The sequence below is a fragment of the Annulohypoxylon truncatum genome, assembly GCF_022578515.1.
Source record: "Annulohypoxylon truncatum strain CBS 140777 unplaced genomic scaffold F4807scaffold_65, whole genome shotgun sequence".
Taxonomy (NCBI): Eukaryota; Fungi; Ascomycota; class Sordariomycetes; order Xylariales; family Hypoxylaceae; genus Annulohypoxylon; species Annulohypoxylon truncatum.
This window is the reverse complement of record NW_025953851.1, coordinates 37,564-60,978: the sequence shown is the minus strand read 5'-3', so window position 1 is coordinate 60,978 and position 23,415 is coordinate 37,564. Positions and strand designations below refer to the sequence as shown.

Sequence of the window (23,415 nt, the reverse complement as noted above, 5' to 3'; positions counted from 1 at the left end):
GTTATTTATATTAAAAATAATAAATAAAGTATTAATTTACTTTTATAATTAATATAAGGATTTTAATGTTTATAAAAAAGTATAAAAAAATTTTTATAACTTGCGTATAATGTTAATAATAAAGTTTTTAATGTTCCGGATTAAGTTTATTAAGTTTATTAATTTAATTTATATTACCACGGTAAATTATAAACGGGAAATGTTCGATAAATTATTTAATTAATTTAATAAAAAAATGGTTAATTAATATTATAATAATATTGTTAATTTTATTAAGTTTTATAATTATATATAACGATATAATTATTAATAATAAAAGAATTTTTTTACTTATTAATAAAAAAATAAATTAAATAAATAAGCCTTAAGTTTAAAATAAATATAAATTTAATAACTAAGCGTATAACTTGAAAAATTAAAAGGAATTATACCGATAATGGATAAGGTTTTTAATAATTTATTCCCGCATTATGGTATCCCGGTTATAAGGATAATAATTAACGGTAAAATTATTTATAAAAAGTTAATATTCGAATAAATTAAGTTATTAATTCCTTAAAAATAATGTTTTATATATTATAAATAAGGATATTAAAATTTTATATATTTTTTTAAGCCGGAATATTATAAAATTAAAAAGGAACGGATTAATTAAATTATAATGCGAGTAATAAGTACGGGAAGTGTGGCATGGAATAATAATAAATTAAAAAAAGTGTTAAGAAAAAAATTACTTTAAGGAAATTAAATTTCCATTTTAAGGTAATAATGGTTATAACTTTAAGTTTAAAATTATATACGGAAATCCCGGAGGATTTCTTAGGAAGAATCCTTAAAAAAAGACCTTTTTTAATTAAATGTAATATAATAAAAAATGGGATAACTTTATTTATTAAAACCTTTATTAATATAAAAACTAACGTTTATTTTTTAATGAATATGTTATTTATTACTTAAATATTAAAATATTTAAAAGTGGAATAAATGAACGGTTTTATATCAATAATGGTATTTAATTTTAATAATTATAAAATATAAATTATAAATATAATAATTAAAGTTAATGTTTATATTTAAGGTAAAAAAGTGAGAAATGTTATTTTTCTAATTATTAATATAAAATATGATATTATTATTAAGAAGAAATTTTTCGTTTATTATAATATTTTTATTAATTATAAATATAAATAATTAGTTTTTTTAAAAAGATAGGAATTTATTAAAAATAAATATAATATTATTATAAATTTAACGGGTGAATTATTACGGGATTTAAAATATTAAAAAAATGCGAATTATAAAAAAATAAATATAAATAAGGATAAATGTAAAAAAGAAGTGGGACGGGATAGCGCGTAATGTTAACGTAAATAATTTATAATTTAATTTTTTAAAATTAAGAATAAAAAGGTACTTTATTTATGTAATTTATTTAAGGATGGTTAAGTATTTAAAATAAAAAGTGTAAAGGAATAAATTTAAATTAAAATAAAAGAATTTAAGTAAGTATAAACACGGGAATTTAAAATATATTAATAATTAATGGTTAAACCATTTAATAAAATAAAAAAGTTAATAATATTAAAAAGGATTTTATGCCTTTTATGTTAAAATATAAACAAGGAAATTAATAAGGGGGTAAGTTTTCGTTAAATATATTAAAAGTTAAATAAATATAAAAAAGAATTATTAATATTATTTAAATCTTATATTAAGTTTAAGGATAGGTTAAAAAATAAATATAAAACGTGGGATATTTAAAAATTATATATTATATATTAAAATTATATTAATTGATATAAGTATTAATCCCCGGATATTATTATTATAAGTATTATTATTTTTTATTAAATATTAAAGAAAAAAAATTAAGTGATTATTTATGGTATTATTGATTTTTTTATATTAAAAAAATTTATTAAAAAAAAGCGTGTTAAGGAATCATTGCTTAATAATAATAAAGAACTTTATATATTAATTTTTAAGGTGGTCTTAATAAAATATTATAAGTATTTTAATATGTTTAATAAAATAATTTTTAATAAATTTATTTTGTACCGCCTTGGAATGAATTATTATATTAAGTTAAATAAGGAATTTAATATATTAAAATATACTTTATTATATAAAATATCTTTAAAAAAATTAAAGGTATATTAAAAATATATTATAAAAAACTTATAAAAGGGATTTATTAAATTATTATTAGCTTTATAAGCCGTATTAATATTTTTTGTATAAAAAGTTAATAAAAAATTGCGATTTTATATAAATTATTATAAGTTAAATTTATTAATTTATAAAAACTGTTATTTGTTATTATTTATTAAAAAAACATTAACCTAAATTATAAAAAGTAAAATCTTTATTAAAATTAATATATATTAAGCTTTTTATAAAATTAAAATTATATTTAATAATGAAAACTTTACGATATTTTAAATAAAGTATAAATTTTACCGTTTTAAAATAATGTTTTTTAATTTAATAAATAAGTTATTAATGTTTTAAAAGTATATAAATAATATGTTCCATGGTTATTTAAATAAGTTTTATACGGCGTATTTAAATAATATTTTTATATTTTTTTAAAACTGTAAAAAATATAAAAAATATATTAATAAAATATTAAAACGATTATATAAAACCGGATTATAAGTAAATGTGACAAAATATAAGTTTTATATAATTAAAATAAAGTTTTTAAAGTTTTATATTAATATTAAAAAGGTAAGCGTAAATTTAAATAAAATAAAAGTGGTATATTATTAATTAAGTTTCATTAAAAATAAAAAGGTTGTATTTTATGTAATCTGATTTTTCTTAAAGTTTTATAATTTTTATTAGAAGTTTATTAAAAGGTATAATTAAATTATAAAGCTGTTAATTAACTTAATAAAGCACGGGGTAAACTTAATTTAAATTAATAAATGTCGGGAAACTTTTAAGAAATTAAAAAATAAATTAATTAACGCGTTGGTATTAATACATTTCTTTTTTAATTATAAAATTAAAGTAGAAATAAATATATTTAACGGAATGGTTATTAGGTTTTTATTTTAAAAGGAATCTTTAAATTATCCTTAATATTTTATAACATTTTATTTAAAATCTTTATATAAAATAAAATTTAATTATAATATTTATAATAAAAAAATATTAATAATAATTAAAGCTTTATTATATTAAAAGCCGGAATTAGTAAAGTTATAATATACCCGGTTATTTATAATTATAATAAATTATAAAATTTTAAAATATTTTATTATAAAAAAGGTTTTTAATTTTAAATAAATAAATTAAACGGATATAATCTTTTAATATAATTTTATAATAATTTATTAATTTAATGTTAAAAATGTTATTCTTAATATTTTATTTAAATTATAAAAAGAAATCCGAATTTAAAAAAAAAAAATAAGTAATATATTATAACGTTATTTAACTTAATAACCGAGGAAATAATAGTAATAATATTAAATATAAAAATTTATATTTTAAACGAATGTAATTTATTAAATTTATTAAGAATTATATTAATGGATGTTTTATTATAAATTAACCGTGAAAATTTTAAGTTATAAGGATATTATGAAAAGGTTATAGAAAATAAAAATAATAATTAAGTAATATTAAATGATTTAATGATTTTTAAAAGTTAATTAATGGTATTAAAAAATAAAAATTTACGTATTTACGTAGTGGAAAAAATATATGGCCGGTTAAGTTTAATATACTTTAAGAAAAATAAAATTTAATGTATAATTGCCGAGAGGTATTAGTGGCTTGGCTTTTACGCTTATGTAATTAAATATGTGGATAATTATTAATGTTGCTTTTTTAAAGTTCCCCGGGATAAAAAACCCGGCTTATTATTATTATTATTTATATTAAAAAAAAAATAAAAATATTTAATTATAAATTTTAAATTAATGTAAATAAGCGAAATGGGTAATAATAATTTCTTTATAATTATTAACTGATTAATTAAAGGTTTATAATATATTTTTTATTTTAAAACGTTTATTATAAAAAATATAACTTAAATATTTTATTAAAATTTATACCGGTTTATTAAATAATTAAAAATTATCGTTAATAATTAAAGCGGATAATTTATATTTAATTTTATAAATAAATTATTAAAAATTTATAAAATAAAATTAAATTTTTTTATAATTAATTATAAATAATTAATAAGTTAAGTAAAAATTATAAACGAATATATTAATTAATAATTATAATTATTTATAAATTATTATTAAAAAAATTAAAATAAAATTATTTTAGTTTTAAATGTGGTTTAAAGGTTATTATTTTATAAGTTATTAAAAAAACTTTTCCTATACGAAATAATTATAGGAAAAAAAATAATATAATTTTACGATTAAAAAATGTAAATTAAAACTTTAATTAAATTATTTATTAAAAAATATTTATTGCGTTAAAAAATATAAAAAATAATAATGTAAATTAAAGTTTAAAAAAATATTATAAAGTAAGAAATTAAAAAGTTATAAAAATATTAAATTATATAAAAAAATTATTATAAATATAAACTTAATTTTAATATAAGGGATAAAGTTTTTATTTTAATAAAATTAAGGATAATAATAAATTAATTAAATAATAAATTAAGTTATTTTATAATATTATTTTTATATAAGATTATTAAGAAATATTTTAAAAAGGTAAATATTTATAAATTTTATTTTTTTTATGCTTAATCCGGTTAATAATAATTTAACGTTAACCATTTAAGGAAAGATTTAAATAATCCGGTTTTTAAATAAAACCTAAAAAACTTAAATAAAAAGATTATTAATTTAAATTTAAAAAAAACCGAATGGAAAGTGTATAAAATTTTAATTTTTTAAGTACATTACGGAAAATTGAAATACCTAATATAATGGATAAATTAGGACTTTAACCCGACGTATTATTTAACGTTTAACTTTAAGAATGTTATAAAGAAAATTTCTAACTTTTACAAGGTAAACCCGGAAGTTACTAACTTATTATTAAAACTATAAAAATAAATATAAACGGTTAAAGAGGATTATTTTAATTCCGAGTACTTTAATAATAATAAACTATAATTAACGGGTAATATAAGGACCCGGCGCAAGTTTAAATAACAAGTTATTAACAAGGGTTGTTTAAATTTAAGTCGAATTTTCTTAAAATAAAAAGGTTATTATAGCTTAAGTTATATTAAAATTTAAATCGGTTAGCCTTAAGTTTAAACTATTTTAAAATGGCGGTAAAATGTTGTTTTAATATAATAAGGAATGGGGGGTATATCCCCGTAATTACGAGGTTATATAATTGTTTTTTTTTTTAGTTTTTTTTCTTTAAATAAATTAATACATGTAATTATTTTTTAAAAAGTTAAATTATTATATTTAATTTAATTAATTTAACCTTTAATAAATATTAAATATTTTTATTTTAATTTAAATATAATAATTATTAATTTATTAAATATTATTATTTTAAATAAAAAAACTTATTAAAAATTTATATATTTATTTATTAATATTATTAAAATTATTTAAATATTATAAATATAAAAAAACGTGATTTAAAAAAAATTTTTATAATTTTTAAAACGTTCCGCGTAATAATAATAATAAGTAAATATATTATTATAAAAAAAAAATAAAATATTTAAAAAATAATATAAAGGTTTTAAAAATATTATTAATATAATTTAAACTTTTAATTTATAAAATAATAAAAATTATTTAATAAATTAAATATAATAAAAATAATTATTTTAAGAATATTAATTTTAAATTATAAATTATAAATTTATTTTAAATATATTATATTATTAATTTTATAAAAATAAAATATTAAAAATCATTAATATATAATATATTAATAAAAAATTTTTAATTAATTTAATGTTTTTTAATTATAAATATTATTTTAAATAAATATATTATATATTTATATAATTATTAAAAAATATGAAAAAATTAAATAATTAACGTTAAAAAATAAAACTTTAATTTTAAAGATGTGGATTTCTTTATTATAAATATTACGGAACGTTAAATTTACGGGATATTAAATAATATTATAATTAAGTTTAAAATAATTAATAAAATTATAAATGTAATTATTAATACAAGATTTAAATTAAGTTATAAAAATAAAAATTAAAGTAAAAGTTTATAATTATAATAAAAGAATTAACGTAAATATTATAATAATTATTTATATAATTATAATTATAACTAGGATTATTAACGCGGTTAAAAATATTTTTTTATTAAAACTAAAAATATTATTAATTTATTATTAATATTAATAAAGTAATAATTATCGGAACCGATATTTATAACGTTTTATATTATTAAAAATAATAAAAAGAACGTAAAAATAAATAATATTATATAACGGATAAAATTATTTATATTATTAATAAATTAAATATAAAAAATTATAAAAAAAAATTAATAAAAAATATTTTTTTTTAAAAAAATATAATATTTATAACTTTAAATATAAAATTAATAAATTTAATTATATTAAGTTTATATAATATAATAAAATTAAAAGAATTTATAAAAAATGTAATAAAATATTTAATATAAAATTAAATTATTTTATATATATTTATATTAATAAATATATTAAGTTTATATAATTTAAAAGGTTTTTAAAAAAAATATAAAAAAATATAAAATAAAAATTTTATAACTTTTTTTAACCTTTAATTTTAAGAAAATATATAAAATTAAAACATTAAAATATTAAATATTAAAATAAAATAAATTTATTTATAATTTAAAAATATTTATATATATATTATATTTATTTTATAATAAAAAAAAACGATATATATTTTATTATTTTATATAAAAAAAGAATTATAAAATATTATTAATATAAAAAATAAAAATAAAAATTTAATATATATAAATTTAAAATAATAATATATAATAATAAATAAAAGTTATAAAATATAAAAACTTTTAAATTATTACATTTTTAATGTTATTTTTATAAAAAAATAATAAATTAAAAAAATATTTAAGTTTTAAAATTAATATTATAAATAAATATAAAATTAAATTAATAATTTATACCGATTTAAGTTTTTTTAATTAAATGGGAAATTAAAAATAATTAAAAAAATTTATTTAAAATTTTAAAACGTTTATATTAAAGATTTTATATTAAGATTTATTATTTTAATAATATTATATTTTAATAATATGGCTTAGGTCCGGGCGCGCGGTTTTTAATTAGTTAAAAGTTTATTGATAAATTGTAGGGATTAGCGCGGTTATTTTAATTGTTATATAAATTTAATATAAATTAAAATATTATTTATGTGTATTTTTAGATTTATATAAGCTTTAAGTTTATATTAAAATAATTTTATTTAAAAAAGGTTTAAAAAGTTATATTTTTATATTTAAATAATTTAAAAATATATTAATTAAATGATTTAAATTATACCTTATTTAAATTTGTTTTAACTAAGTTATATAGTTTAAAATAATTAGATTATAAGTAGCTTATATTTTTTTAAGTGTTACTTAACTTTTAAAGGCTTTAATAATATTAATTTAATTATTTTAAATTAAAATACCTTATGAAAAAAAAGGTGTAATAACTTGTAATTAAAATAAATAAAATTATTAAATTAAAAGCTTTAAATTAATATTAAATATATTATTTTAAATTATGTTAAAAAGAAGTTATTTAAATGCGAATAACTGGGATAAATTATATGCCGGTTTTTGGTGCTAATAATTTATTAATAAGGATTTTAATTAATTAAAAACCGCGCGCCCGGATTTAAGCCACATTATTAAAATATAATATTATTAAAATAATAAATCTTTTTATATTATATAATTAAAATAAATTTAAAAAATATAATATTAAATTAAAAAGTATAATTTTTTTTATAAATAAAAATAAAAAAAAAAATTAATAATTTGAATATTAATAAAAATATAAGTATAAAAAAAATATATTTATATATTTATTTTTAAATAATAATTTTTTTATTAAATATAAAATTATTTTAAATTATTTTTAAATAAATATATTCTTTTTAATTTATTTATAAATATAAATTTTAATATAAATTATAAAATTTAAATTAATTTAATATAAAATAAAAATAATTTAATTAATTATAATATTAAAATATATAATAATATTAATTATTATAAAATATTTTAATTTACTAAAAGATTAAAATTTTTTTTTATATTATATTATTTAAATATATGTAATAATTTATATTAATGTAATTTAATTAAAAAAATGATATTTTTTAATAATACCGATAAAATAATATAAATTTTAAGGAATATAAAGTTTAATATTCTTAAAAAAATAACCGATTATATATTTTATAATATAATATAAAAAAACATAAATATAATTTAAGTTATTATTTTTAATTTTAACGATAATATATATATATTTAAGTTTAAAAAAAGGTATATTTTTTAAATAAATTTTATAATAAATAATCATGGTTAAAATTTAATTATTAATAATTAATTAAAACTTTAATTAAAATTAAATTAATTAATTCGAGCTTTAATTAAAACTAAGCTTAATTAATTAATGCCTTAATTAAAACTAAGCTAGTTAGTTAAGGCCTTAACTAAAACTAACTAAGCTTAATTAATTAATAACTAAAAAAAAACTAAAAACTAAGGTTTTTATACCATTTTTTTTCAAAAATTTCTAACTTATTAAATAAGAATCGTAAAAATAATTCAAGACCAGTTTTAATAATTTAAAGTTAAATATTATTTAAATCTAATGCAATAGGATTTTTAAGATTTAAATTTAAATCATAATTAAAAGTTAAATTTAAATTTAAGGTTTTATATATACTAGGTTTTTAAAAATTATTTTCATCTTAAATAATAAACTTGTAATAAAGCTAATTATATTTATTTAAATCTAAAGTTAAATATTAAATATAATTAAAGGAATTCGATTTTTATTAATTAAATTAAATTATTTATTAAGGTTTAAAATAATAAAAGGATTTAGGTGCGGGAAAATTTAAGGTTTCAAAATACCAAGGCCCACTTACCCCACCTTGCAATATATTTAAAATAATTAATAATTAATTAAATAAATTAACTATAATTATATAATCATGATTATCCAATTTAATTAAACTTGTTAATTTGATGTATATATAATATATATTTATAGTTAATTTAATTAATTAATTATTTTTAATAATATTAGATTATAGGGTAAAACTTTTAAAACTTAGAAAATTTCTTTAAAGTAAAACATTTAACTGTAAAAAATTAGTTCCTTAACAAGACTTTCCACCTCGAAAAATTATTTTAGGGCTTACTTTAAATCCTATAATTATATAGTGTAATAAACCTTAAATTTGAAGATTAATATTATAAGAATTTAAAAAAACTAGAATTCTATTATTTATTTCCGATTTATAATATAAATTTAAAAAATAATTTCAAAATAAATTAATTTATTTTTTTATAAAATAATTTTCTAAGTTAACTTAAAAATCAAAATAAATAAATAAAACTAAAAACTCCTATATAACCTTATTCAATTTAACTTTAAATTTATAAAACTAGTTTTTATTTATTTTTAGGATTAATATTCACAGAGCTAGGAATTTTTAAAAATGGTAGGATAAAAACCTTTAATTTTTAATTTTTTCTTAATTATTAATTAACTAATTAAGCTTAATTTTAATTAATCAATACCCTAACTAATACTAAGCTTAATTAATTAAAGCCTTAACTAAAACTAAATTAATTAATTAGTTTTCTTACATAATTTTAATTAATTAATAATTAAAAAATAATTAAAAACTATTAATTTTTTTTCTAACCTTATAAATAATATATTAAATATTGCTTTATAATTTATTAAATTAAATTTATAAAATATTTTATATATAATATAATTAAAAGTTTTTGTTAAAATAAATATATTATTATTTAAAATTATTATATTTATAAATATTTTAAAAATAATATTAAAAAATAACATATATTATTACATAATAAATCCGGATTTTAAAAAATAAATAAAAAATTTAATAAAGAAATATAATTATTAAAATAATAAAAATATTATTAAAATATTTAAAAAATAAATAAAATAATAATTATATTAATTAATAATTAAAAATAAATATATAAAATAAAATATTAATATTTATTCAGAATTAAAAATTAAGGATTTATTAATAAAACTTTTAATAAAATATATAATTAAGAAAAAATAAATTAATAATAAAAATTTACCTTTTTTAAATATCCATATTTTATTATATAAAAAATAATAAATAAAAAGAAAAAAAATAAATTATAATTAACTTAAAAAAATTAAATAAATATATTTTAATAAATATTTATTTATTATTATTATAAGAAGAAATAATTTATTAAATATATAATAAAATTTTTTTTATTATTATTAATAAGATGGCTTTTTATTATTAATTACTTATTATTATAAAAATTATAATAAAATAATAATTATTTTATTTTAAAAATTAAAAGTTTTAAATATTATCAAAATTAGAAAAAAAATTAATAATTTTTAATCATTTTTTAATTATTAATTAACTAACTAAGATTATGTAAGAAAACTAACTAATTAATTTAATTTTAATCAAAGTCTTAACTAACTAAGCTTAATTTTAATTAAGGCATTGATTAATTAAAACTAAGCTTAGTTAATTAATTAATAACTAAGAAAAAACTAAAAACTAAAGGTTTTTATCCCACCATTTTCAAAAATTCCTAACTTCGTAAATATTTATCTCAAAAATAAATAAAAACCAATTTTATAAATTTAAAGTTAAACTAAACAAAACTATATAAAAGCCAATATTTTTATTTATTTATTTTGATTTTTAATTTAACTTAAAAAATTATTTTATAAAAAAATAAATTAATTTATTTCGAAATTATTTTTTAAACTTATATTATAAATCAAAAATAAATAATAAAATTCCACCTCCTTTAAATTCATATAATATTTAACTTTAAATTTAAGGTTAATTAAACCTTATAATTATAAGACTTAAAATGGGCCTTAAAATAATTTTTAAAGGTGGACAGTTTTATTAAAGAACTGACTTTTTACAGTCAAATATCTTACTTTAAAGAAACTTTCTAAGTCTTGAAAATTTTACCCTATAATCTAATATTATTATAAATACCTAATTAATTAAATTAACTATAAATATATATTATATATGCATTAAATTAACGAGTTTAACTAAATCGGATAATCATGGTTATATAATTATAATTAATTTATTTAATTAGTTATTAATTATTTTAAATATGTTACAGGATGGGGCAGGTAGGCCTTGGCACTTTGAAACCTTAAATTTTCCCCCACCAAAATCCTTCTATTATTTTAAACCTTAATAAATAATTCAACTTAATTATTAAAAATTGCATTCCTTCGGTTATACTTAATATTTAACTTTAAATTTAAATAAATATAATTAATTTTATTATACGTTTATTATTTAAAACAAAAATAATTTTTAAAAACTTAATATATATAAAACTTTAAATTTAAATTTAACTCTTAAAAATCCCATTTTATTAAATTTAAATAATATTTAACTTTAAATTATTAAAATTAATTTTAAATTATTTTTATAATTTTTATTTAATAAGTTAGAAATTTTTAAAAAAAGTATAATAAAAATTTTAATTTTTAGTTTTTTTTTTAATTATTAATTAATTAAATTTAATTAATTTTAATTAAAATCTTAATTAATTAACTTAATTTTAAGTAAAATATTAATTAATTAAACTTAATTTTAATTAAGGCTTAAATTAATTAATTAAGTTTTAATTAAGGCTTTAATTAATTATTAATAATTAAATTTTAACCTTAATAATATATAAATATTAAATTAATATTATTATTAAAAAAGTTTTTTTTAAATTTTTTAATAATTATATTATTTAAATTTATAATTAATAAAATTAATTTATAAATTATTAAAAAGAAAATTATAATAATATAAAAAATAAAAATATTAATTATTTTATTAAACTTTAAAATATATATTAATATAATTAAATTTTTAAAAAAATATAATTTATTTTATTAATAAAAAATATAATTATTATAAAATTAAAAAATCATAATTAAACATTAAAAAAAGAAATATTATTTATAACATTAATATAAAAAAGTTATATTTTATAAATAAAATTTAATTTAATTTTTATAAAATAATAATTTTTTATTATTTTATAATTATAATTTAATAAACTTTTATATTTTATATATTAAAAATTTAAAAAATAAATGTTTATTAATATTAATATATTAAAATAAATAAGATTTAATATAATAATATTTTATTTAAATAAAAATTAATATAATTAATATATTAATTTTAATAAAATAAAATTAATTAAATATTATTTTAAAATTTTAATAAAATTAAAAATATAATATAATATATTTAAATTAAAAGATATATATTTAATATAATTATATAAATTAAATAAAATTTAATTATAATTATATAAATTATTAATTTAAATAATAATAAATTATTATTTAATAATTAATATTATAAATTAAATTTTATTAAAAATATTAAATTTAAATAAAATAAATTTATAATTTATAATTATTTTTATATATTTATTATAATTTAATTTAATAATTTATTTTTATAACCATTAAAAATAAATAGGATTTAATGTAATGATATTTCATTTAAATAAAAATTAACACGGTTAACGCATATTCTTTAATATTAAAAAAAAGCCTAAATAAAGTTGTACTGGGTTTTAAACTAAGGTCGATTATGTTTATATTAAATATGTTAATAAACGTTCCCGATTTTAAAACGATACGGAAATAATTTTAAAAAAAAGCGAAAGAAACCCTGGATTTCGCCGTAATGAACGTTAAAATACGACATAATAAAACTTATAAGGTTATAAAGTTTAAGGTTAATGAAATTATATACTTACGTTTATATTACGGTTATAAGTTATTAAAAAATTAATTTAAAAAATACGGAACATAAAGAACGGGATTATTATTTATAATAAAAAAAATTAAAAATTTAACGTATAAAATTAATATATTTTTTTTATAACGTATATATAAAGTTATAAATATATTATAGTTATATAAAGTATTATAAGGTTTAAATCCTTATAATAAAAAATTATTAACATTTAAATGCGTTATAATATAAAAGGATATAAATAAATAAATATTATACGAAATTAAAAAACTTATAAACCGCCGAATTAATAATTAAAAAAAATAAAAATATTTAAAATATTTAATACATTAAAAAAAATATATAAATATATATAATAAATAATATTAAAAAAAATTTTAATAAAAAACGTAATAAAATTTATTAATTAATATAACCGATATTACTTATTATTATTAAAAAAATTAAAAGTTTTAACATTATAATTAATAATTATAATATTAAATGAAACTTAAATATTATTATAATTAATAAGCATAATATTATATAATGTAAAAAATTTAACATTATTAAGCTTAAAACCATTAACGTTTAAAATGTTTTTTCGATTATAACCCGGAAATTTTTCGATCGAAACGAAATAAAGTTATTATTTAATAAAATTTTTTAATGGTATTATAAATGATAATTAATTATTTTAAATTTAAGTTAATTATAAGTTTTCGAAAAAAAAATTATTTATTATATTAATATGGTTTTAATATGTAACTTTATAGTTAAACTAAAATATAAATGTATTTTATTAATAAACCGCCGAATTAATAATTAAAAAAAACGAAAATGTTTAAAATACTTAATATATTAAAAAAAATATACGAATATATATAATGAATAATATTAAAAAGAAATTTTAATAAAAAATGTAATAAAATTTATTAATTAATATAATTAATATTATTTATTATTATTAAAAAAATTAAAAGTTTTAACATTATAATTAATAATTATAATATTAAATAAAACTTAAATATTATTATAATTAATAAATATAACATTATATAATGTAAAAAATTTAACGTTATTAAGCTTAAAATTATTAACGTTTAAAATATTTTTTTAAAATAATATTAAAATTATTTTTATATTTTTAAATATTATATCGTTAAAAATTATATTTAAATTTTTATTTTTTTTTAAAAAATATTATATTTAAATTATATTTTTAATAAAAATTTAATTAAAACGTTAATTAAATTTAAAAAACTTATTAATATAATTATAAAAATATAATTTTTTTTATTAAAAACCGGGGAAATTAATAAAATATATACGTATTTTAATTATATATTTAAATTATATTAATATAATAAATATAAAATTTAAAAATTTATAAATTAAAATTTTTTTTTATAATAAAAAGTTTATTTTTTTTAAAAATGTATTATAAAATTTAAAAGTTTATAAATTAAAAAAAAAATTTTAATAAAAAATTTATTTTTTTTAAAAATATATAATAAAATTATTATATAATAAACGATAAAAATAACGGTTATATAAAAAACACGTATATTATATACGGGAAATTAAATAAAATATTAAAATTAACGTTTAAAAATAAATTCTTTTTAAAAAATTTTAATTTTTAATTTTAATTAATTATAAATTTATTATTTATTATTTAATTTTATTTATTTTATTTTTATAATTAATAAATTTTTTTTCGAAAATTTTTAATTAATTTAAATTTAAAATAATTAATTATTATTTATAATATTATAAATAAATTTAAATAATATTAACCGCGTAATATAATATAATTTATTTCCGCCGCGTAATAACGTTAAAAAAACACGTTTAAAAAAATATAACTTAAATATTTTTATAATTATATAAACCGTTATATAATTAATTATATTTTTATATTTATTAAATATAATTATTTTTTAATTTATTTTAATTAATTATTATTCGTTTAATTTATTTTTAAATTTTTTATAATTATTTTAATTTAAAAATATTTAATTTATTTTATATTAAATTTAATTTATAAAATTTAAAATAAAAGTTTAAAAAAGTTATTATAAAATTAAAATAAAATAATAATTAAATCGCGGTCGTAAAATTTAAAATTATTTTAATTTAACGAAAATTTTTAACGTTTAATATTTTTATAAAATTTTTATTTTAAATTTTATAATTTAAATTTAAAATAAAATAAATTAAAAGTTTTTAAAATATTATAATTATAAAAAATTTAAAATTAAATTAAGTTTAAAATAATTAATTAAACGCGGGTATAACGTTAAAAAATATTTTATATATTATTTAAACGTGTTAACGTTATTTTAATAATATTATACGGCGGAAATAAATTATATTATATTATACGGTTAATATTATTTATAAATTTTATTAATTATATTTTAATTTAATTATATATTTTTAATTATATATTTTAATTATATTAATATTTAATAATTAATTATTTTAAATTTAAAATAATTAATTATTATTTATAATATTATAATTAAATTTTATTATTTTATTAAACGTTTAAATTAATAAACGTTTAAATAAAAAAAATATAAAATACGTATAATTATTAAAAACGTTAATAACTTTAAAAATAACAACGTTATTAATTAAAAATAAAAATATTATTAATTAAAATTAATAACCATACGTACTCCGTATTCCTTTCATTTAAACGCTTATTATAAACGCTTTTTAATAATCACACGTAAATGAAACACACACACACCGCCCGCACGTAAATACAACATTTATTACTACACACTTTAAAAACTTAGATTTTTCTTTTTTCCAACACATACACACCACGCACCTATCAACACCAACACTTCTACAGGCACTTCAAAAATTTTGGTTTTTTTTTCTTCTTCTTACACACACACACATACACACACACACACACACACCTACCTACGCATACCTACACATACACATACACCCCACCTACTTACACAACATCGCTAATACACTACAGTAAACTAGTAGGCCTGTATATGCGTAGATCAGTAGACACGTAAATCAGTAGACTAGTAAAAATCAGTAGAGTAGTCCAATAAACTAGTAGACTTGTAAACCTGTAGATGTAGCTCGTCCCCTGCCATGCTACTAAGTAAGTGGCATGGTAGGGGACGAGTAGGACTAGAAACAAAATATTAAGGAATTATTCCTAAGTCTAGAATATATTCTCTTAATTTCTATCATTCTTATGGAGAGAATAATTTTGCAGTCAATCTTACAGTAGAATCATTCTTAAGTCTAGCACTAGATTTTTCTAATAAATTCGTTCCCATGCATGGAATAATCTGAAGTCATTTGAAATCATTCTTAAAAGTAAGATATTCCCAATACGGTACGAAATTATTCATTTAATTAAACGGTTTACTCGTTTAAAATATTTATTAAAATCCTCACGAATAAAGGCATACCAAACAACCGCTATACTGTACACTTTAAAGCCTTACATATTCTCACCGCCATGATTTAGTAGCAATTCCGTGTAATTAACATTCAGCCTAGCAACATCTTCCGAGGATCTTCGATATATTCCTTGACCTTAACCAAAAATTGGACTGCCTCCCTGCCATCGAGAAGGCGGTGGTCGTAGGTTAAGGCAAGGTACATCATAGGCCGAACCTCAACCTTGCCGTTTACGGCGACGGCTCTGTCCTTGATCGCATGGAGACCTAACACAGCGCACTGAGGGAGGTTGATGATGGGCGTACCCATGAGAGAGCCGAATACGCCTCCATTGCTGATGGTGAATGTACCACCGGCCATGTCCTCGATTGTAAGCTTCCCATCTCGAGCCTTCTTGCCCATATCCGCGATGGCCTTCTCAATCCCGACCATGTCCATTGACTCGGCATTGCGGACAACCGGAGTGACTAGACCCTTTTCTGTAGCGACAGCTACGCTAATGTCAACATAGTCTCGGTATACAATGGTGTCGCCACCGTTTTCTCCCTCGATCGAAGCATTCACGGCTGGAATATCCCGCATCGCCAGAACACTTGCGCGAGAGAATGCGCTCATGAACCCCAGCTTAACCCCACTCTTCTTGAGAACTTCATCTTTGTAGAGCTTCCGGAACTCCATGAGGGACGACATATCAACTTCGTTGAAGGTTGTCAGCGACGCTGCCGTATTCTGCGATTGCTTCAAACGTTCGGCAATCCGCAGGCGCATGCGGTTCATCTTGACTCGCCTTTCTTCCCGGCTTCCCAAGACGGGACCAGTGGTGGCTGAGGATTCCTTCGTTGGCTGAGCTGGTTTCGGGGCTGACTCCTTCTTCGGTTCCGGTGCAGGTGGCTGGGGCTTCGGCGATTCCGGTTTCGATTCCGATTTCGTCGGTTCTGGTTTGTTTTCAGCTTCCGCCGGCGCTGGACGGGATTCGGTAGAAGCCTCCTCCCTGCTGGGCGATTCCTTGGGTGCATCAGGCTTTTTTTCACCGCCCTCAGGAGCCGCGCCCGCTTCGATCTTAGCAATCTCCTGGTCCACGGTAACGGTATCTTCCTCGTTGGCAAGGAGCTCTTTTATTACACCAGCTTCGGGAGCATTGACAGCGACATCAATCTGCGTGCGGAAGTATCAGAATCACTAGGTGATATAGGGATGCAAAGCGGAGAAAAAAGCCGCAGAATTCGGAATTTCGGTTTACCTTGTCGGTCTCAATTGTTGCAATCTCCTCATCCAGCTCGACGTACTCGCCAACCTTCTTATTCCACTGTTTTAAGGTACCTTCTGTAATAGATTCGGCCATTTGCGGGACTTTGACGATGGTTTGCGCATAGGTGCGAACTTGGGTCATCAGTAGCGGCATTGGGATGCTGCCTCGCAACGGTTGCTGCTGCATGGGCCGGCGCAATATTCGCGCGGCTGTAAGAAGCCGTCTTGACATCATTGTGAAAGATAACTATAGCTGTTAGGGGAGAACGGCCGGCAAGGTTTGGAAAGATAGGTCGGTGGCAAGGAGAGGGAAATAAGGACAACGAGAGCCTGGAACTAGACTAGGTATCTAAGGGAAGAAATGGATCATGGGAAATGAGAAAATGGGAGGACGGATTGCCAAAGCCTGCAATGGCAAGAAGTCGATGATGTGTTATTATTGATAATAATTCGGTTCTGGATTGGGGAAGAAAGTCTGAAGGAAAGAGAAAAAAAAATATTAAAGTACCTAGTCGGAAGCAATCCACTGCTCCCGTGTCTCCGGCAGAAGCTGCGGTTCCAAGTTTTTTTTTTTTTTTTTGTTCTCCCGTTGCGGCTCCCTCTACGCACTTGCACCGTGCACTTCACGTAGATTCAAGTATTTCGTACGTATTTTGCAAGTATTCCACATCGAAAATGTAATTACCCACTGCGCAATTGAGCCAGCTAGCTATCTTGTTGGTTATATCTTGAGCTACCTACTACATGTAGGTATGGTACCAATGCACGCATCTCTAAATACATACCGTCTCTACCACCTATGTACCGAGGTTATGTACCCGTCTCTTTTCACCCTTGCAGCTTTGACGTAACAAGAGAGGTAATTATGTACATAGACGCAAGCACGCCCTAGCATCTCGGGATAAATAAGATCCTTCGCCGATTTGGAGGTCGTCCGGGTGTTAGTGTGGGGACCTCCTCTCTAACTAAGCCTAGGCGAATTAGCGAGTTAGCGAAGTTCCAATTGACTGCGTGGGATTTCCAACACTTTCCTAATCCTTACGAGCACAAATCTCGAGTTCGACGGCGACGCATAGATACTTCTCTATTGCATCGCATCCCCTGGATCTATTGCGCATAACGCCTAAGCAGCTCCGGCATTGTTGCTATTCCTGGTTACGGCCCGCTGGTGACTCGGGTCGTAGGCGTCGCGACTAGAATACACGGCAAGAAGTAAAAGACCTCATCATGTCGAACCGACAAGCTGCGCTGTGAGACCAATTGAACCTACCTAAACCTGCCACGGTTTTGCAACCTCTAATCTAGCCGAACCATAGGTCTCTTTACCGACGCTCCCTGAAGCTAGCTCTTGACTGGGCTGTCCATCGAAGTTTGTGGCGTGGTCAAGCTCTCTATATCCGATCCCTCTTCGAAGCCAACCGCAATGTTACCGATGCCAGGAAACAAAGGGTACTGTCTCCCCCGGAATCGCAGGGAGCGATGAAGTACGGAAAAATTAACGGATTTCATTTTGCAGATACTACTTAGCGAAACAGAGAAGCTACTAGAGACGTGGAAGCACCCTGATCCGTTCTGTTACCCGACAGCCCCAGGAGGTATGTCACCGGTTGCCAAATACCAAATATGTTACACGTAAAGTGTGCATCGTGCTAATAGTTCAATTAGGATCTAAATTTGAGAGGAACCTATCAGTACCTAACACGGACCGTGAGTTTGAATATCCGCTCTATTGTATCTCTGTTTGATCTACTGACAGATTTTCCAGCTCCGCCACCGCTGAAGTTTTAAATCGGGAATTCTTATGGGGAAATGGGTGGTACCGATCTGTATATAAGACCAATAATCTGCGTTATGCACTAGACGAAGATAAAAACTTACACATTTCAAAATAGAGCTTTCTAAGACATCTACATTCATGACGTAAATACCTCGTACATGACAATAGCACCTAAAATCGAGGAAGTTCTTGGGGAAACAAGCAGTTCAGTTATCAATATTCCGGGCTCAAAGTTGCCGCGGAACTTGCCAGCATAATCTGCACAATATATCACATATTTAATAGCCAAAATATTTGTTCAGAAAGTGTTCTCATTCATGCCCATTGCTCATTCAGAGCAGTGCTCAATGGATTATGCCTTTAATGTACAACCCTAACGCATGGAAAAAAGCAAACCGTGCCCAGCCGTGACCCCGTGGTTCATGAAACGTCCCAAACGACCAACCAGAAAACAGAAAGTGACCCCATTTACAGCTCTTGGCTGGCGTTCTTGCCGGGCTTCCCGGTCTTCTTGGGGAGAAGGTCTGGTTGAAGGTTAGATAATAGCTAGGCAAGATTTGGTTCAAAAACTTACTCTGGTGAATGTTGGGCAAGACACCACCCTGGGCAATGGTAACGTGACCAAGGAGCTTGTTCAGCTCCTCGTCGTTTCGGATGGCGAGTTGAAGATGACGGGGGATGATACGGGTCTTCTTGTTGTCACGGGCAGCGTTACCGGCCAACTCGAGAATTTCGGCAGCTAGGTACTCGAGGACGGCAGCGAGGTACACGGGAGCGCCTGATAACGCGTTAGAATGGATCGAAAGGGAGCGAGATCTGACGCGACTTACCAGCACCAACACGCTGGGCATAGTTACCCTTGCGGAGGAGTCGGTGAACACGACCAACGGGGAAAGCGAGACCAGCCTTGGAAGATCGCCTAAAAGATAGCTCAGGTTAGAGGGAATCGAACTTGAAAGTGGAAGCATTGCGATATTTGACGGAAGACGCGTCATGTTTGACGATTGAAGCCCAATCCGAACATGCGCAAGACCTGCGAGATATGGCGATGACTTACGATTGCGCGTTCTTGGAACCGCTGGCCTTGCCGCCGGATTTGCCGCCTCCAGTCATCTTGATAGTTGATGTTTGAGAAAGGTAAAGTAACTCGTAAGTGATGTCGTAATTGACTGATGCTTCAAAAAGCGCGCGGGAGTGCGGTGATGAATGGTTGTTTGTGGTTGATGAAGCTGATACGAGAAGATGTAAATGAGAGGAAGAAGTCTAAGGTTGGTGGGGGATGTGATGTTTAAGTATTGTCGGGGCGCGTCCTAAAATCAGAATCACAGATCACCAAAAATTAGGTGGATTACCAGCCTAGTCCGCTTTAGGCCGAATTTCGGGGGAGCTGCGGGTTCGGCAGAAAAATAATAACAGCAGCAGCGCTGCATCACCGCTGCATGCAAGGAATTAAAAATATACTTAGGTACTAAAAAGCACAGACCATTTACCGTAGCTTCCCATAGTACCTGAATAAAGATCAGTTATTTAAACATTCCTCATTCCAATTACAGTTCGGTTATTGGACAACAGACTGTGATTTGATTTGATCATGCAACATGGGGTAGTTTCTACTAATGGTATCTATCAGCGAAAAATAAACACATTTCCATTCCAATCCCATATTTTAGAGGTTCTCTTCCTTTTTTTTTTGCAATACAATCAGTTATAATAATTGTGATGCGGCACCTCTTACAATCCTTATTTCCATTTATGCTTAGGCAGTGTAATTAAGTGCTTGGATTTCATCGGTTCGCGTGTCCCTTTTGCACTACCTTGCCATGGACATTTTCGAAGGTTTACAGGGGGCCCTAGAGAATGATTACAGTTTTGCACGCTTGATATAAAAGCGAGATTATGTATCGAAGTGTTAGAAATGAAGCTCATGTAGTAAAATATGCAGTCTTCTGGTGTTAGGTTTGTTTACATGCTTTAAGGGCTGTATCAGGCCTACTTTCAGCCGGTGTCAGTACATGAAGCTAAAGTAGCTAGGTGGTGAGTTCGTTACAAATGCATTGCCGGAAGGTACATCAAGCCTATTTTTAGTTATAAAGGCAGGTTGATTCGGAGCCGAGACATACGGAGGTCCTGGAAGGTACCTACGGGTTCAGCGGGCTTTCTCCTGAGGTTGCGGGAAATCGGGAGGTGGCGATGACTTCGGGTATAATTTTCTCGGAGGCTACGGGTCACCCGGGCTCCTTCACGAGTAAACGGCGCCGGTGACTGTTGATGTTGAGCGTGCCGCACGACAGCTGACCTGCTGTCACGGAGTTGGGTGGAGACAACATGGAAGTTTGGGAAGCTGTGGGTAAGCGGTAATCGATAATGGGTAGGTACGTACTACTGCTATATTGGTTGAGAACAATCGAATAAAAAGCGGAGAGGTAAAAACTGTAAGGGACTGTATGTAGTTAAACTGTAATGGGTACATAGAATATAAAATTCATAGAGATTTAAAATATCTGATTGGCTAGAGCTTATGTTAATTTTTTAATATTTCCCATTTTGTCCACTGTTTTCTCAGCTCGCACTGTCGGCATAAAGGTCTGTGCGATAAACGCGTAACCGTTTCTAGCGCGTCTACTGGTGCTGTGCTGCCGGAAGGCGGGGCGTGCATAATAGTAGTAGCTTATCAGAAAGTACGTTATACTTGTACCCTTTTTATTTTTTAAACGTGCAACCGCGCAACACAAGGCAAGGTCAATCAGTCAAACCTTACGAGGATCAAATCAGTAATCACGCTAAGTTCCCGGGGCCAATACAAAAAGGCCTTCCACCCACCACCTTTTCTAAGTCAACCATCTTTGACTTCTCTCTCCATCTCTCATCCACAAACATTTATCAACGCAACCAGCATTTGGAATTTCCAATTCTTGCATCTTCCCCAACACACATCTTACAAACCCAAAACAATTCTCATCCACTCAATTATTCAACATGCCTCCCAAAGCTGCTGACAAGAAGCCCGCCGCCTCTAAGGCTCCCGCAACCGCGCAGAAGGCTCCCGAGAAGAAGGATGCCGGCAAGAAGACCGCGGCTACTGGCGACAAGAAGAAGCGTACCAAGGCGCGCAAGGAGACCTATTCCTCCTACATCTACAAGGGTAAGCCAGATACCAGCCTCGGCATTTACGCGTCATATTTCAACCATGTTTTGGTCATTGACGCGTCGCGACTCGATTCGTCCTCCAATTGTGCTAACTCCAATTCCTAGTCCTGAAGCAGGTCCACCCCGACACCGGTATCTCCAACCGTGCCATGTCAATCTTGAACTCGTTCGTGAACGGTAAGTCGTGCCCATTTACGCGTTGTCACGCGCTTTTTGGAAGTCAAACTCCTAATGCGAGTCTTCTAGACATTTTCGAGCGAGTCGCCACCGAGGCATCCAAGCTGGCTGCGTACAACAAGAAGTCCACCATCTCGTCTCGAGAGATCCAGACCTCAGTTCGCCTGATCCTGCCCGGTGAGCTTGCCAAGCACGCCGTGTCTGAAGGCACCAAGGCAGTGACCAAGTACTCGTCATCGACCAAATAAGTGCTTGGTTTTCTGCGTCTGGTTTCTCTTTTGGGCATGGGACTTCTCTTTTTCGCTTTGGCATGATGACGAGACTGCCAAAGCATATGGCATGCAAGTCCTGATACGGGAGTCTCATAATGCGTTACGGATGGTTTGCTTTTTTAAGGGGTCAATGTTCTCGCACAACACGGTATGGGGTTTGCGGTTGTACACTACATTTTCCCGATAGGGCTACGGAATGAATCTGCATATGAACAAACAAACAAAATGGCACCAATAGTCGTGAAAAATAAGATTGACGTGATAATACCTAATTCCTGTCACTTCTAAAGCATGTTTATTCTACGTAGTATGTTTTCCGGGTGCGGGTCGCGGGGCACCAAATTATTGGAGCGGTGGGC

At 22.9% G+C, this 23,415-nt stretch overlaps 4 protein-coding genes across 4 annotated transcripts; 2 read left to right on the top strand and 2 right to left on the bottom strand.

Moving 5' to 3' along the window:
* Window positions 1-16,363: 16,363 nt before the first annotated feature.
* F4807DRAFT_448665 (2-oxoacid dehydrogenase acyltransferase) lies at window positions 16,364-18,189 on the bottom strand. Its single transcript, XM_047999950.1, has 2 exons — window positions 17,676-18,189; window positions 16,364-17,590 (listed from the first exon to the last, which is right to left on the bottom strand). Exons 1-2 carry the CDS (start codon window positions 17,916-17,918, stop codon window positions 16,526-16,528), a joined length of 1,308 nt encoding a protein of 435 aa, XP_047848696.1. The 5' UTR covers window positions 17,919-18,189; the 3' UTR covers window positions 16,364-16,525.
* A 196-nt stretch (window positions 18,190-18,385) lies between these two features.
* Window positions 18,386-19,671, top strand: F4807DRAFT_359514 (uncharacterized protein). Its single transcript, XM_047995548.1, has 7 exons — window positions 18,386-18,670; window positions 18,729-18,933; window positions 19,000-19,132; window positions 19,200-19,278; window positions 19,349-19,390; window positions 19,449-19,509; window positions 19,576-19,671. The coding sequence occupies exons 2-6, from the start codon at window positions 18,911-18,913 to the stop codon at window positions 19,469-19,471; spliced, it is 300 nt and encodes a 99-aa protein (XP_047848695.1). The 5' UTR covers window positions 18,386-18,670; window positions 18,729-18,910; the 3' UTR covers window positions 19,472-19,509; window positions 19,576-19,671.
* Window positions 19,672-19,928: 257 nt separating this feature from the next.
* F4807DRAFT_454861 (histone H2A) lies at window positions 19,929-20,573 on the bottom strand (the record flags this gene model as incomplete). The annotated part of the gene is made up of 4 exons (XM_048000639.1): window positions 19,929-19,984; window positions 20,035-20,238; window positions 20,291-20,379; window positions 20,518-20,573. The coding sequence occupies 4 exons, from the start codon at window positions 20,571-20,573 to the stop codon at window positions 19,929-19,931; spliced, it is 405 nt and encodes a 134-aa protein (XP_047848694.1).
* Window positions 20,574-22,186: 1,613 nt separating this feature from the next.
* Window positions 22,187-23,300, top strand: F4807DRAFT_448650 (histone H2B). The gene is made up of 3 exons (XM_047999949.1): window positions 22,187-22,602; window positions 22,713-22,784; window positions 22,854-23,300. The coding sequence occupies exons 1-3, from the start codon at window positions 22,437-22,439 to the stop codon at window positions 23,030-23,032; spliced, it is 417 nt and encodes a 138-aa protein (XP_047848693.1). The 5' UTR covers window positions 22,187-22,436; the 3' UTR covers window positions 23,033-23,300.
* Window positions 23,301-23,415: the final 115 nt, after the last annotated feature.

Coding starts and splice junctions, on each gene's coding strand:
- F4807DRAFT_448665 (XM_047999950.1), bottom strand. CDS start 17,918: ATGATGTCAAGACGGCTTCTTACAGCCGCGCGAATATTGCGCCGGCCC. Junction 17,591..17,675: donor CAACAATTGAGACCGACAAG/GTAAACCGAAAT, acceptor TTCCGCACGCAG/ATTGATGTCGCTGTCAATGC.
- F4807DRAFT_359514 (XM_047995548.1), top strand. CDS start 18,911: ATGTCGAACCGACAAGCTGCGCT. Junction 19,133..19,199: donor CCGATGCCAGGAAACAAAGG/GTACTGTCTCCC, acceptor TTCATTTTGCAG/ATACTACTTAGCGAAACAGA. Junction 19,279..19,348: donor TTACCCGACAGCCCCAGGAG/GTATGTCACCGG, acceptor TAGTTCAATTAG/GATCTAAATTTGAGAGGAAC.
- F4807DRAFT_448650 (XM_047999949.1), top strand. CDS start 22,437: ATGCCTCCCAAAGCTGCTGACAAGAAGCCCGCCGCCTCTAAGGCTCCC. Junction 22,603..22,712: donor TTCCTCCTACATCTACAAGG/GTAAGCCAGATA, acceptor TCCAATTCCTAG/TCCTGAAGCAGGTCCACCCC. Junction 22,785..22,853: donor CTTGAACTCGTTCGTGAACG/GTAAGTCGTGCC, acceptor CGAGTCTTCTAG/ACATTTTCGAGCGAGTCGCC.